This window comes from Acomys russatus, chromosome 10, assembly GCF_903995435.1.
Source record: "Acomys russatus chromosome 10, mAcoRus1.1, whole genome shotgun sequence".
NCBI lineage: Eukaryota > Metazoa > Chordata > Mammalia > Rodentia > Muridae > Acomys > Acomys russatus.
Genome location: NC_067146.1, coordinates 14,860,535 through 14,874,042, shown reverse-complemented (window position 1 = coordinate 14,874,042; position 13,508 = coordinate 14,860,535). Strand labels below are relative to the sequence as shown.

Here is a 13,508-nt window from a genome sequence, read left to right as displayed (position 1 = left end):
ACATTTCCCAAGGGAGTCTGAATGTCTGGGCATGGTGGAGTGGAAAGGCACTAACGCTGACAACAGAATGAGGAGAGGAGGGAGGGAAAGGCCACAAAAATGTGTATGAAACAACAGCCATCACCACTGATAACACAGATAGGAGCCTCCTTTTCTCTTCCTGAAAAAGACAAAGGGAATTTTAAGTAGGATTAAGTAGCGGTAGCTTTCAGAACTCAGCAGCTCTCAGAAGCAATAATAACTACATAAATAGCTAAGTGGGTGCTAGGAGTCGCCTCACTTGGAGTTCGGCCAGCATATCAAAAGTTAGAAGCATTTACACATCTCCCTGAAAGCTTTCCTGAGACACTAGGCAGGGAGATCATCTCCAAGAACTGTCTGAAGCATGCTAACATTAGGAAGAGTATGCTCCTCACTGTTGGAAGAAATTCTGTCTCCCCAAAATTAATAAAGCAGACGCCAGGCCTGCTGGGATGCACACTCTTACCCATGTACGTATTGCCAGCATCACCCCCAATGGAAGCAAACTGCTACAGTCACCAACTACTATAGTCTAATGTAAGAATTTACTCAACACATACAATCCACAAGTGATTGTCTAAGTGGGGGAAGAAATCTTTGTGAATTCTTAGCATTCCCTTTTCTCCTTGTAAGCAGTTAAACATGATCTTAAAAACTGAACTTAATGAGAGGAGGCACGTGCGGCGGTCAGGGAACAACTTGCAAGCATCAGTTCTCCCTTTGTACCTTGTAGATCTCAGGGATCAAGTTTAGGTCATCATGCCTGGCGCCGAGTGGCTTTTCCCAGCGGTCCACTACAGTGGCCCTAAACACGAATTTTTAAAAATCCAATTTCAAAAGTAGTTTCCAAACCCTGGAAAACTTCACTCATGCAAATACATTAAGTTTTCCTCACAAGTATTTGACCACTAACGTGGTTGATCATTTTTCCCTTATTCCCCAAAATAGACTACAGCAGTAATCTAAAGCACAAATACCTTTTTGTACAAATTGTAAATTTTCAGAGGTTACTTTCTTAGAATAAGTTATAACATCACTCATTGTTTGTTATAAAGCAGAGACAAGCTACTTCAGTGCCCTCCAAATGGTATTTTAATGAAAATAATATTGACCCAGTTCCCTAAACTACAGTCCCCGCCCCCAGCACTTAAACACCACTTTCATTACACTAAAAATAGTTCTAATTGAACAAATTATTCCATTTATAACAATATCCAAATAATTCATGGAAATATGAAGCTCACCTGCCACCATAGCTGCATTTAACAATAAACCAGTTCAGCATTTATGTCTGAAAGAAGTGCTAAGTATACGTTGTCTAAAGATGCTAACAGTAGACTCGTGTATCTTTATGTACTTGGAAAATGGTTAGGAAAACCTGGTGATTCTTCAAATAGCCCATTAATAAAGGATATGATAGGTTAGGTAGTGTTAATTTTCTAACACACATACACACGCTCATGCATGCACACACGCAAGCTACAGGAAAAAATAAGTTTCTCTATCTCATGAGCTAGTATAGTTTCAAAGCCAAGTCTAACCAATAGGACTTGAGTTTGTACCAGACCAAATTATATTATTCCAAATGCAGTAGTAAGCAAGGGATGAGAATATAAGTTGGTGAGAAACACATGTCACTCTGTGTGTAAATTCTCTCTGTTATGGCTTGAATCTCAATCAGCCTAATAGACTCTTATTTTTTGAGCAGTTGGTCCTCTGATGACACTGCTAGCTTGGAAGGCCTTGAAAGCTTTGGGAGGTAGGGCCTAGTCCCAGGAATTAGATCAGTAGAGGTGTGCCCTTAAAGGCTGGACTCCACCTCTGGTCTCTGCCTTCCTCTCTGCTTCCTGTGTACCTAGTATGTAGTTATCCAACCTCCTTTCTCACTTCCTCTTACCCTATGTTTCAACTCACAATGGGAGAAGAATTAGTAGAGCCAACAACTCCAGTGGGTTGACATCTCTGGAACGTGAACCAACACCACCTGCTTTCTGGCTTTTCCTGTTTTGGTTTGGTGTGTTTTTTTTCTTACCAGAGAGATGAGGAAATTAATGGATACACTCTCCTTATGAACCTGTATGAACTGGTCCTTTACTTCCAACTGTTCCTTGTGAATCCTCCTCTCTGAAAATCTGGACCTTTGCTGTTGTCACACTCTTTTCCATGCCTTTCACCCCAGGATCGACCTTTGCTTTCATTTTGGATGCATGCTCTCAAATTCTTCTGGTCACCAACTATGCATTGGACTTGCAGTAATGTATTTTTAACTTTATTAATGTATAAGCTAAGAAATAAGGCCGCTATGAACATGGTTGAGCATATGACCTTGTTGTATGCTGGAGCATCTTCTGGGTATATTCCAAGGAGTGGAATAACTGGGTCTTGAGGAAGCCTTATTCCAAGTTTTCTGAGATAGCATCAGATAGATTTCCAAAGTGGCTGTACTAGTTTGCATTCCCACCAGCAAATGAAGGAGTGTTCCTCTCTCTCCACATCCTCACCAGCATGTGGTATCACTTGAATTTTTTATCTTAGCCATACTGATAGGTGTAAGATGGAATCTCAGAGTTGTTTTGATTTGCATTCATAATAGCCAGAACCTGGAAACAACTTAAATGTCCCTCAGTCGAAGAATGAATAAAGAAACTGTGGTACATTTATGCTATGGAATACTAGTCAGCTATTAAAACCAAGGAAATCCCGGCATTTATGGACAAATGGATGGAACTAGAAACAGTCATACTGAGTGAGTTAACCCAGAAGCAGAAATACTCACATAGTATATACTCACTTATAATTGGACACTTAGCCCAAGAGGCATGTCCCATGAAAGTCTTTACTTATCAGGAGATTGGGATAGATGTGAGTACATCCTATTGGGACTCTAGATGAGAGGAGTATGGGAGAATGGAGAAATAGAAGGATCCAGTGGGTCCTAGAAACCTACAGGAAGAACATGAGGATGAGAGGAACTGGGCCCAGGGGTTCTGCTCAAACTACTGCACCAACCAAGAACAATATGTGCAGTAAACAATGAACCCCTACTCAGATCTAGCCAATGGACTGGACATTCTCCACACTTGAGTGGAGAGTAGAAACTGACTCTGACACAAACTCTGGTGCCCCATATTTGACCTCATTCCCTTGGTGGGGAGGCCTGGTGGCATTCAGAGAAAAAATAGACAGGATACCAAGAAGAGACTTGATAGCTTATGACCATATGGTGGAGGAGGAGGTCCCCCCTGGTCACTGACATAGGGGAGGGGAATAAGGTGAAAGTAGGAGGGAGGGAGGAACGGGTGGATACAAGGGATGGGATAACAATTAAGATGCAATCTGAATAAATTAATTAAATAAAAATTAAAAAAGAAAAAGAAAGAAAAAAACTTCCATTAGCTAATAAGATACGTTGGTGTCTTGGCTTTCAACTAATGGCCTTTGACTTTTCCTGGAGATCTTCCCCCACCCATAGGATAACTAGGTTCTGCCTTCCCCTTCTTATGATAGCGCTGTTTTGTGACATGTAGATTAGATATCGCTGGCATCTCTGGCCATAGCAAATCAGACACATTCACCCTTGACATCCCTCTCACTGCCCAAGGTCTGTAAATGTCTCTGAGTCACAAAATAAACTCTCTCCCATGCTTGTGTCATTCTTCCTCCATGACCATCTGAGAGTCCAGTGATTCTGAGGAAGGAAGGGTTTTCTTCCTCCCTCGGGAATCGCTGCTGGACGCGCCCAGCTTGCCTGTGAAGCTTAGCTTCTGGACCACCCTGGGCTTGACTGCCTGTCAGTCAGCCACGTGCTGCGAGACCCATGCTGACCACAGTGAAGCTCCCTCCGGGCCTGCATCCCGCCGGACCTGCCTTCCAGTGGTGGCTTCTGCCCACTTCTTTTGCGAAGCTTATCATGGCTGTAACAACAGGCTTTTTGAGGGCGAGTTTCTGCTGCCGTCTGTTGCCAGCAATCTCATTCTAAAAGAGCTAACTGTAACACCCAGTAGAAAACTCATCTCCACCACTTCTGGAGAGACGAGGAGCCTTGCCTACCACAGGGGCCTCACTCTAAGCCATCCCTGGGTAAGGAACAGGAACTTTGATCTTGAGGTTCCTATTCCTTTGGGACGCAGGCCGCGCCTGGACCAGCCCACTGGACGTGCAAGCCAGGCCACCATGAGAATCATACCAATTAGAAATTCACCTTGGAGGACTTCCCTCTTTCCCTTCTCTGCCTCAGTGCTAATCCCTTACCATGTGCTAAGAACAGCTGTGAGAGCATCTGTCCTGCATGTGCCCCATTCTGCCCCCGGTGGTGACTACCTATGGCCAGGGCTGTGGCTGAGTTCAAGGACCTGCCCCTTTTTGCTTCCTAATTCTCTGCCTTCCTCTTACCTTTCTGCTACAAGAATCTTTTCTGAAACTGCCATCTGAGCAGTTCCTCTGACTGAAAAGCCTACGTAAATCCCCAAATCCTTCAACTCCAGAAACTCTAAGGAGAAATTAAAGGTTATTCGTTATTTTCCTTTTATCTGTCCATTGCTGTCTTCAATTGGAATACTCTCACACTCCAAGAGGTTGTTGTTTGCTTGTTTGTTTGCCTTCCCCAAACAAAACAAACCAAAGGCTCTTTCTGGCTTTAGACACCGTTATTTTCCTGTCTTCACATGATTGTCATCTATACATGACAGCAAGGGTCTCCTCTCACGTGTCACCCCTGTGTGAGTCACCCTTGGACCACACAAACTAACTGCTATCCTCTCTGCCAGGCCCATCCTGCCTCGCTTTCATATTCTTTTTTCTTTCATTTGTCCTAAATTCGTCTCAGCATCTGGAAGTACTGGTTCACGTCACATTTGCTTAATCGCTTCCTGCCACAACAGATGCACGTGTAAATTCAGGAAAACAGATCTTGTCTTCCTTCCCCCCGTGGTCGGCTTAGGAAACCTGAAGTAAGATTATTTTTGTACCAATTTTTGCATCTTCATATTCTTTCTGGTTATATGTCTGTGCTAACATTCAGCATATTCCCACAAGATGTGAGGTATACAGAAGTCAGGACATCCCAAAACATAGGTGAAGAGGGAAAATCGTGTCCAAATATTGTAGTTTTCAGTGTAGTGATCCTTAATGATTTCTGGGGTTCTTTAATCATGATACTAATAATAATCTTTAAATATCATTTTCAATGTGTTAGTTTCTAATTATATTAAAAATAAATGTTTACATTAAACTTATATCCTAAGTATTCAAATTGCTGCTTAGTAGTAACGGCTGAGGTTCCATGCCTGCTTCTATTACACAATCATGTTATCTGCAAATAAATGTAGTTTTATTCCTGGACTCAAAGAGGGCCATTCAATGATTATTATTTAAAATACAAGCTATAGAGACTGAAAGCATCAGAAATCATAGCTGTTGGGAATAACTGTTATGCTAGATGGAGAACAACAGCATAACGGAGGAATGCATTGTAATAGTTGACAATTCCTTACAGGAACTTATGATCAATTTAGTACCCTACCTTGCCCATTTGCCTATATCCTATAAAATACATTAAGGTGTTTTCCAGAAAGACACTTAAAATATGTTATTCAAATACAACTGAAATGCCCCAGTGCTGGCCACATGGTATATTTTGGGTGAATGGTTGTTGGTAGAGTGTAAAAGCCAATGAACAAGCCACAGTTTACTGAATGATGGAACCGTTCTCTTCCCTGTTAAAGAAACATGAGACAGAAGCAAAGAGGGTTCCCAGTCATGGCGGAGAGAAACCCTTTCTTCCTTAGGTAATGCTGAAACAACTACAACGAGAGAGACATGCGACGGTCTACCTGTGCATTTCTTTATGTGGCTGTTCCTCTTCCCGTGTGATCCTAATTTGCATCCGAAATTCTCCTCCCAAAATTCTGCAAACCACACATTTCTTCGATTATTGGCAAGAGTTCGGCTTCTAAAGTACCGATCAAACCCTGTGTTAAAGAAAAAAGGTATGGTTTCAATACTCATTCGAAATCAAGACAAAATACCACCAGAACTTTGAATAAATGTTTCATTGTACAATATTTATAGCATATAATATTTTATATATTGTGTAATTATATATATGTATAAAACAAATGAATAATTCTTTTCACTCTCCCCTAACATGAATTGACACTCCAGATTTTGCTGCATCTAAACCCACTTCAGTCTCTATGTTTCCTGTATGTTCTATTATCAGTTAATGCAATGAGGCAACCAGTAATGGTACAACCTTATTTAAAGTCATGGCTAAATAGTATAAATGGTTAGCTTTCCCAGGTAGCCACCTCCTTAAGAGAAGACATCTGGAAACAATGCTTTTCCTTAGAGGATAACGTTAAAGATAGGAATTTAGGTCACTGTCAAGAGTTTTGGGAAGATATTTGGGAAACAGACCATCTGTCTTTGAGTGTGCTCCAAATTTTTCCTGTTTCATTTATTTCTCCATAGGGTCAATTAGCATAATGTATTCAGAGTTTATTAATCAAACACTTTCCCTCCAAAAATGCTAAAACCATCACAAACGTCCATAAAATTGCACAAAACTCAACTACAGTAACTAGCATCATGGAAATGTCTAATTTTAATAATGGTGCTTTTTTACAAGGAAAAAAATCTTTAAAATCTATATTTTAACATATAATAGTTACATAGTAGAAATGATTACTGTGCCAATATAGGTGTATATTTCATTCAGACTCATCAGTGATGAGTATAATACAGATTCAAATTATAATTTTAAGTGTTTAATTTGCTTTTTTCTCCAATTTTGCAGTTAAAACCCAGAGCCATAAGCACCCCAACCAAGAGCTTGACCACTGAGCTATGTCCCCAGCCTGTATTTGAACTTTGATTTGATTGAAATAAAATTAATTATCTTTATTGCATCCTTACCATCAATTGATGCCCTTTTGGGTAATATCGTCACCGCCCCTTCTGCGATCTCCTCCTGCTGATAAACAGGAGCTATTTTGGATCCCCAGCTATCTGAGCCAATCCATAGAAAATGCCCGCTCTGGTTTAGCTTTTTTGCTGCTTCCAATATCCTCCTATGAAAATAAAATTAAATTAAAATATAGCACTTATTAAGAAGCACTGGCCTGAGTGTGTCCTCCAAATTTTATGTATCATGGAAATTTTAATTTCCCAAGTCGTATGTGGTGAGATTCTTGGGGGAGAAGTCAGGAGCGTGGATCCCAGGACTATATGAATGTCTTTATGGGAGAGGAGCAGAGCCCAGAGTGAGATGCTTCTCTGACTTGCCATAGGATGCCCTCATGTTTTCATGCAGAAAATAGGTCCTCATCAGCTGCCAAGAAGCAGCTTAGGACCATACTCCTGGGCCTTCAGAGCCAAGAGCCAAACAAGCTTCTTTTCTTTATAAATCACCCAGTCCATAGGCAAACATGCTTTTTTATTATTTCTTTAACAATTATCCAATTCTAGCATTTAGAGATAGCAACAAGAAGTGGACCAACACAACCAGTTTTATAAAGTTAAACACACTCAGTGGGTCACCGTTAAACAATCGGTCAATCATTCAAATTGCTTGAGCCTTATCCTCTCCTAGCAGCTGAGACTCCAGCCCACACTAATTGGGCTAATCCTTAACCTGTTCCCACCACCATGCAGCTGCCTCTCATTCTAACTTATCTCATCTCCCTGAGTCCCAGGTTTTACTCTGCGGGCATTGCAGATGAGGAAACGAGAAGGCTGTGACGTCAGAAGCAGAACACAGTCTGCGGGTGCACAGGAGCCTAGCAGTTCCGGTGAAATCTCACACGCTTTTTACACTGTTCATAAAATAGCTTTGGAGAGGGTGTGGGCACAAATCCGACCATACGTCCTGCAGGGACGCAACCAGCACCTGATATCATCCTCGTTGGCGAACATGATCACCGCGCGAGCATTAGGTGTTTCCAGCAGGCGCCTGATAATTTTTTCGAATTCTCCAGGCCTTGGTTCACGTGGAATTTTCTGTGATTGAGCAATGCACACACCGCCTGTTTGGAGGAAGGGAATTGTTTCAGAAAAATCATTTACTTATTTTATTAAAACTTAATGAGGTTAAATACATTATAAAAGCACAAGTTACTACAAAAAATTGTTTCCTTAAACATTTGTCACTCTAGCCTATTGAAAGTAGTTGCATACACACACACACACACACACACACACACACACACACACACACACACACATATATATATACATGTATGCACTAAGTGAATAACACCAATATGAGTTTTGGTTTCTTTCACAAATTTAAACATTTTGTTGTTGTTTGTGATGATGATAGTGATGGTTTAGAGAAGAAATGTAACCTGTCTAAGATCTGTGAGTAGATCCTAGGGGTGGATGGAAAAAAGGAATCCTTTAAGTTTATTTATTGTAAGACTGAATGAGAGTAATAAAGTTAACAAAATCTCTGACCACGCATTCCGTGTGAGGCCACTGTGGAACCTCTGACCATGCGTTCCGTGTGAGGCCACTGTGGAACCTCTGACCACGCATTCCGTGTGAGGCCGCTGTGGAACCTCTGACCACGCATTCCGTGTGAGGCCACTGTGGAACCTCTGACCACGCATTCCGTGTGAGGCCGCTGTGGAACCTCTGACCACGCATTCCGTGTGAGGCCGCTGTGGAACCTCTGACCACGCATTCCATGTGAGGCCGCTGTGGAACCTCTGACCACGCATTCCGTGTGAGGCCGCTGTGGAACCTCTGACCACGCATTCCGTGTGAGGCCGCTGTGGAACCTCTGACCACGCATTCCATGTGAGGCCGCTGTGGAACCTCTGACCACGCATTCCGTGTGAGGCCACTGTGGAACACCCAAGCTCCTTTTTCTGCTTTCCTTTACCAGTAGATCTCATTTAAATTTAATTTTGACGGTGACTGGCAACACCTCATCACTTTTCAGCAGGGTGTGCTGTAAGACCAACAGTCTTCATGTTAGCCAACAAAACTCAAAGGTTCAAGCCCTCTGCTGACATAGATCATACAAATAGAAATAACTATTGAAGGCGAAATGAAGAAAGGGAGGGAAAAAGAAAGAAAGGAACGAAGAGGAGGGATCCAGGATGCTTCTTTCACTCTTTCCTAAAACAATGAAGAGCCAAAGAAATGTTAGAGAAGACTCCGCCTCTGAGATTGGATAGGGGTAGAAGATCATGCCTTTTCTAATTGCAGTAGAGCAGAGACAAGTTCTAACACTGGAAGAGAAAATAGAATTAGCTATAGGTTTCGGTTGCATTGTAGCTTCAATGGGCTTTTTTTTTTTTTTTTTTTTTTTTTTTTTTAGTGAGCTGAGAATTAGTCACCATTTGTGACACTGCTGCAGTAAGCAAAAATATTTTCACTCCCAACAGCTGACTGTAACTTCAGTTACCCAACAATTATTGGCTGCCATTATGTGCTCCGCAATAGATTCTGAAAGATCTGTCCAGCACAGGAGACACTGTCTATCTGGAGGCACATGCTATCGTAAGTTACAATGGAATAGGAAGTAAACTAGAAGATTATTAAAAATAATGCATCATGCAATGGGAGCAGGGAAGGAGGAAAGTCACTGCTCGACAAAGCCAGATTTCAAAACAGAAACATAGATGAGAGAGAGAGAGAATTTATAATAAAGTAGCTTTATGTCAGTCTAGACTATACATGGGTTAAAGCTGAAGTTGACAAGAACAGCAGAGCAAGAACACAGTGGTCAGTCACAGGAAAGGCTGTGTATAAAATATCTATGCTTTGAAACTCAGACCCCGGGGTGAGAGCACTGAGACAAGACTGTTGAGAGGGCAGTGAGTAGCAAGGATTAAGTCCTCGTGGATACAGGGATTAGGGACACTTCTTAAAGAAGTAAAAATGGAAAAAATAGAAGGGGAGGAAGAAAAGGAGGAAAAAGGAAAGGAAGGTTCCTAGGAAAGAAAAGAAAGAAGGAAGGAAGGAAACAGGAAGAGAGGAAGAAAGAGGAGAGGCCAGCGAACTCTCTTACACCACAGGCCATCTGAGAACACAATTTTTAAAAAATCAATTGTCTGTGAAACAAGAAATGAGCTATCAGAAAAACCTAATCACTTCGGCACTCCGATCTCGGACTCCTGTTTATAAGCCACAAGCACACTGTAATTTATTACAGAAGCTTGCCTGAACTAAGACATTACATAACTAGACTTTACCCTGAAAAAAATGACAGTACTTCATTAAAGCTAATACTACAGAAAGAGATAAGCTTTGTTTTAGGGAGAAAAGTGAGTCTAGCAGCAGATATCCAGTTGACTGTGCGTGATCAGTACAATGTATACAGCAGGAATGGATGAGTATAACCAATAAACAATGATTATTTTCTTATATGTCTGAAAATATGAAAAGTCACTGTTGTAGTATAAATGTATTTACTAAACTTATATATATTCCTCAGGAGTAGAGTTGTTCATCACCAACCAATCAAGCCGCGCAGTGGCCCATACTTAGCCAGCTTACAATTATAGCAGTAAGACTAACAACGATCAATTCATAACATTGCAAATATTTATTTAGGGTCCAGAATTTTACAGCCATTTGTAGGGCACGATGATACAATAGTCAATAAAATGAACATGGCCTCTGCCTTCATAGAATTTAGAAATATGAGTAAATCAGGCATCACGCAAAAAGAAGTATGAATTATGGCGAGCCCTATAAAGAGAATAAGGAAATTTAACTTGGCTGGTGCAGTGGTCAGGAAAAGCTACTCTGAGGTGGTATAATTCAGACGGCTTCAAAGGGATGGGAGATGTGTAGAGAATAGTGTGGGAAATGGCAGGAAATAGGTGGTTGAACCAAAGTAAGGGGTTGAGAAGCCAGGCCTTGATGGCCCATAGGAAACACTGGTTCCGTCAACGCGATGTTTCATAGATGAAAATGGATGAGACCTACTGGAGGATGCCCAAAGTGTGATGACTGGAAGCAGAAATCCCGTGAAGGTGGTTGTCAGCATGCAATGTGAGGAACAACACCTGAGGCTGCACCACTGAAGGGAGGACGAACAGAGAGAGCTCTGCTGGAGGTCTGACCCAATCTGTGGCTCCCTATTGGTTAGATGTAGACAGCGAAGTGACAGGAAGCCACTAGGTACACAGCAGTGGATTCGGTCATGGTGACGAGTTCTGTGATGAGATGATTAAACAGCAGGGAAAAACAAGAGGACTGGAAAGTGTATGTGGAAGGAAGTGAATAATTTATTTTTTTACAAGGCCAGTGACTTCAAAATACCAGTGGGACATCCATCAGGCTGAAATGGTGTTTCCGGGGTTAAGGGAAATGCAGGTGCCATTCTGTCCAGTATTGAGATTTCGGGGTTGTTAGTGAGATCAGCAAAGAGAAAAGCAGGCTGAGAGAGATCTGAACAAATTTCGTGCTCTAGATGGAGAGCCAGTGAGAGGCTGGGAACAAAGATCATATCTTTGAGAAAATTTTCAGAGCCAGGACTGGAGGAATGCATTAAGCTATAATTTCTTTAAAAATCAACAATGGCTGAGTGACAACATGAGGTAACTTTGCCAAAGAGAAATACAAACAATGTCACCTCTTCAAGGAACAATGGCTGTTTCTGAATCTGACTGTGTTTTTCATTAAGTTGCCATAATTACTTAAGGACTACGTAAGCATTAAAAATCTGTTATGTCCCGAGCATCATTCTGAGACTACCTCCAACTCCAGAGCTAGGAAAAATGATAGTTGAATTTTTTTCATCATAATTATTTCAGGGGAAGCATTGCACACATACAGGTTAGGCTGACTTATTCACTGAGGACCTGGTAGAGATATTTGTTTATAATAAAAAAAAAAAAAAAAAAAAAAAAAAAAAAAAGCAGAGCTAGCTAGGGTGTATTTTAACAAAGGATATACCCACTTCACTTTTTTTTTTTTCAAATTACTTCCCTTACCCTGTACTTGTTGATCTGGCCAATTTGTTTTGTTTTGTTTTTCCTGGAGATGCTACATCTTTAATCTATTTCAGCTGAACCAATACCTTTGGAGAAAATCCACTGGACATGGCACATTGATGTTTCATACCTTATGGATATTCTACTAACTCATACAGAGACTGCTTCACGAGTGATTTGCATTAAATTAGAATGTCTTCCTCAGCCTTGAAAGTCATTCGCACTTTCTATTTCTACATCACTCAAAAAGACGGGCAGCTGGTCCATTCACAAGCACCCGTGGTCTGCCGTGTTTCAGGAGCTACAGGGGCACTCAGAGATTGCCAGCTCTCAGCAGCTTCACCAGTTAGCTGAGAGACAAGATGTGCATGGAGGAAGTCAGACAAGAGTACAGCCCTGGATAATAATGAAAGGTGGTGCAAGAAATCTATCAAAACACAGAAGCAAATAGGAAACACTCCATCGCCCCAGAAGATCCATTGACTTTATATTAAAATCAGCCACTGTTAGAATTGATTTTAAAATAAAGTGAAATTCACCCAAATATTCAGTCCTAATCAAAGATGCCTTTTCCAGGTAGCACTCAACACCTTCCAACAGTAACTGCCTCAATGTGAACACCTGGGAAGAAGAGACGGCGCCTCTCCTCAGAGAATTTCTCCAATGCAGTCTATCTCACTCTGAGAAGTCACTGGCGGAATATCATTCAAAGGACACTAACTTTGCTCTCTTATGACAATAGTGCTGCAAGAAACAATTTTAAAGCTTAGCATACAGAACCAAAAGAAAAAAAAAGAATTATAGAGAAATTTATAACTGTTTTCCAGAGTATCTTGACTGGTTCCTTGTCATTTGTATACTTTTTCCTCTTTCTCGTTACTTAACAGTAAGTAAAGATCACTTGCTATGTAAGCACACCGCTAGTCACCCTCCGCTGTGGCATTCCATCACCATATCTAACAGCCGCACCCTGAGGTTGCTGTTATCACTGCTTGTCTGACAGGGAAACAGAAACAGGAGCATCAGTATTCCCGCTGAAGGCTGACGCTCAGGCTCACAGGCCAGGACAGCTTTAGACTGGCCTCGGCCCTCACCATGTCCTCACACGATTGACTATACCTGTAGCATAATGGTTTGGTGGCTGCAGATGACTGATGAGTAAGATAAAGCAACTTTAAAGACTCGTTCAAGACCCAGCACGTTATCCCTAGTAAATCTGATTGACAGCTACATAAATAAAGCACTTCTGTTGACTGTTAAGAACTTAATTAAGATACTTAGAACTCTGGCAGCTTATAGAACTGGCTAGACCTCAGCATACAGTCATGCTACATTCAACCCTTCCCAGTTATTTCTGTAAATGTGTGGGTCCCTTATCACCTATTTCATTTTCTACTGCAGCAACCCCAGTTACTGCAATATTTATGCTTTTCTCTCTCCCTCCCTCCGCTAGACACCACAACCACCTGAATCCTCCTCCTTCTGCTCATCACAATAAGCCTAATGCCTGTGCCTCCCTTATAACAGGGTTATTTC

At 41.4% G+C, this 13,508-nt stretch overlaps 1 protein-coding gene across 1 annotated transcript in view; it reads right to left on the bottom strand.

Moving 5' to 3' along the window:
- The window catches only part of Grm8 (glutamate metabotropic receptor 8), an 845,527-nt gene that overhangs the window by 438,685 nt on the left and 393,334 nt on the right, over nt 1–13,508 (bottom strand). Inside the window, exons 4-6 of the mRNA XM_051151844.1 lie at nt 7,910–8,045; nt 6,937–7,091; nt 5,853–5,990 (exon numbers count right to left, since the gene is read on the bottom strand). Of these exons, the coding sequence (XP_051007801.1) occupies nt 5,853–5,990; nt 6,937–7,091; nt 7,910–8,045 (429 nt within the window). The remainder of the gene's footprint in view (nt 1–5,852; nt 5,991–6,936; nt 7,092–7,909; nt 8,046–13,508) is intronic.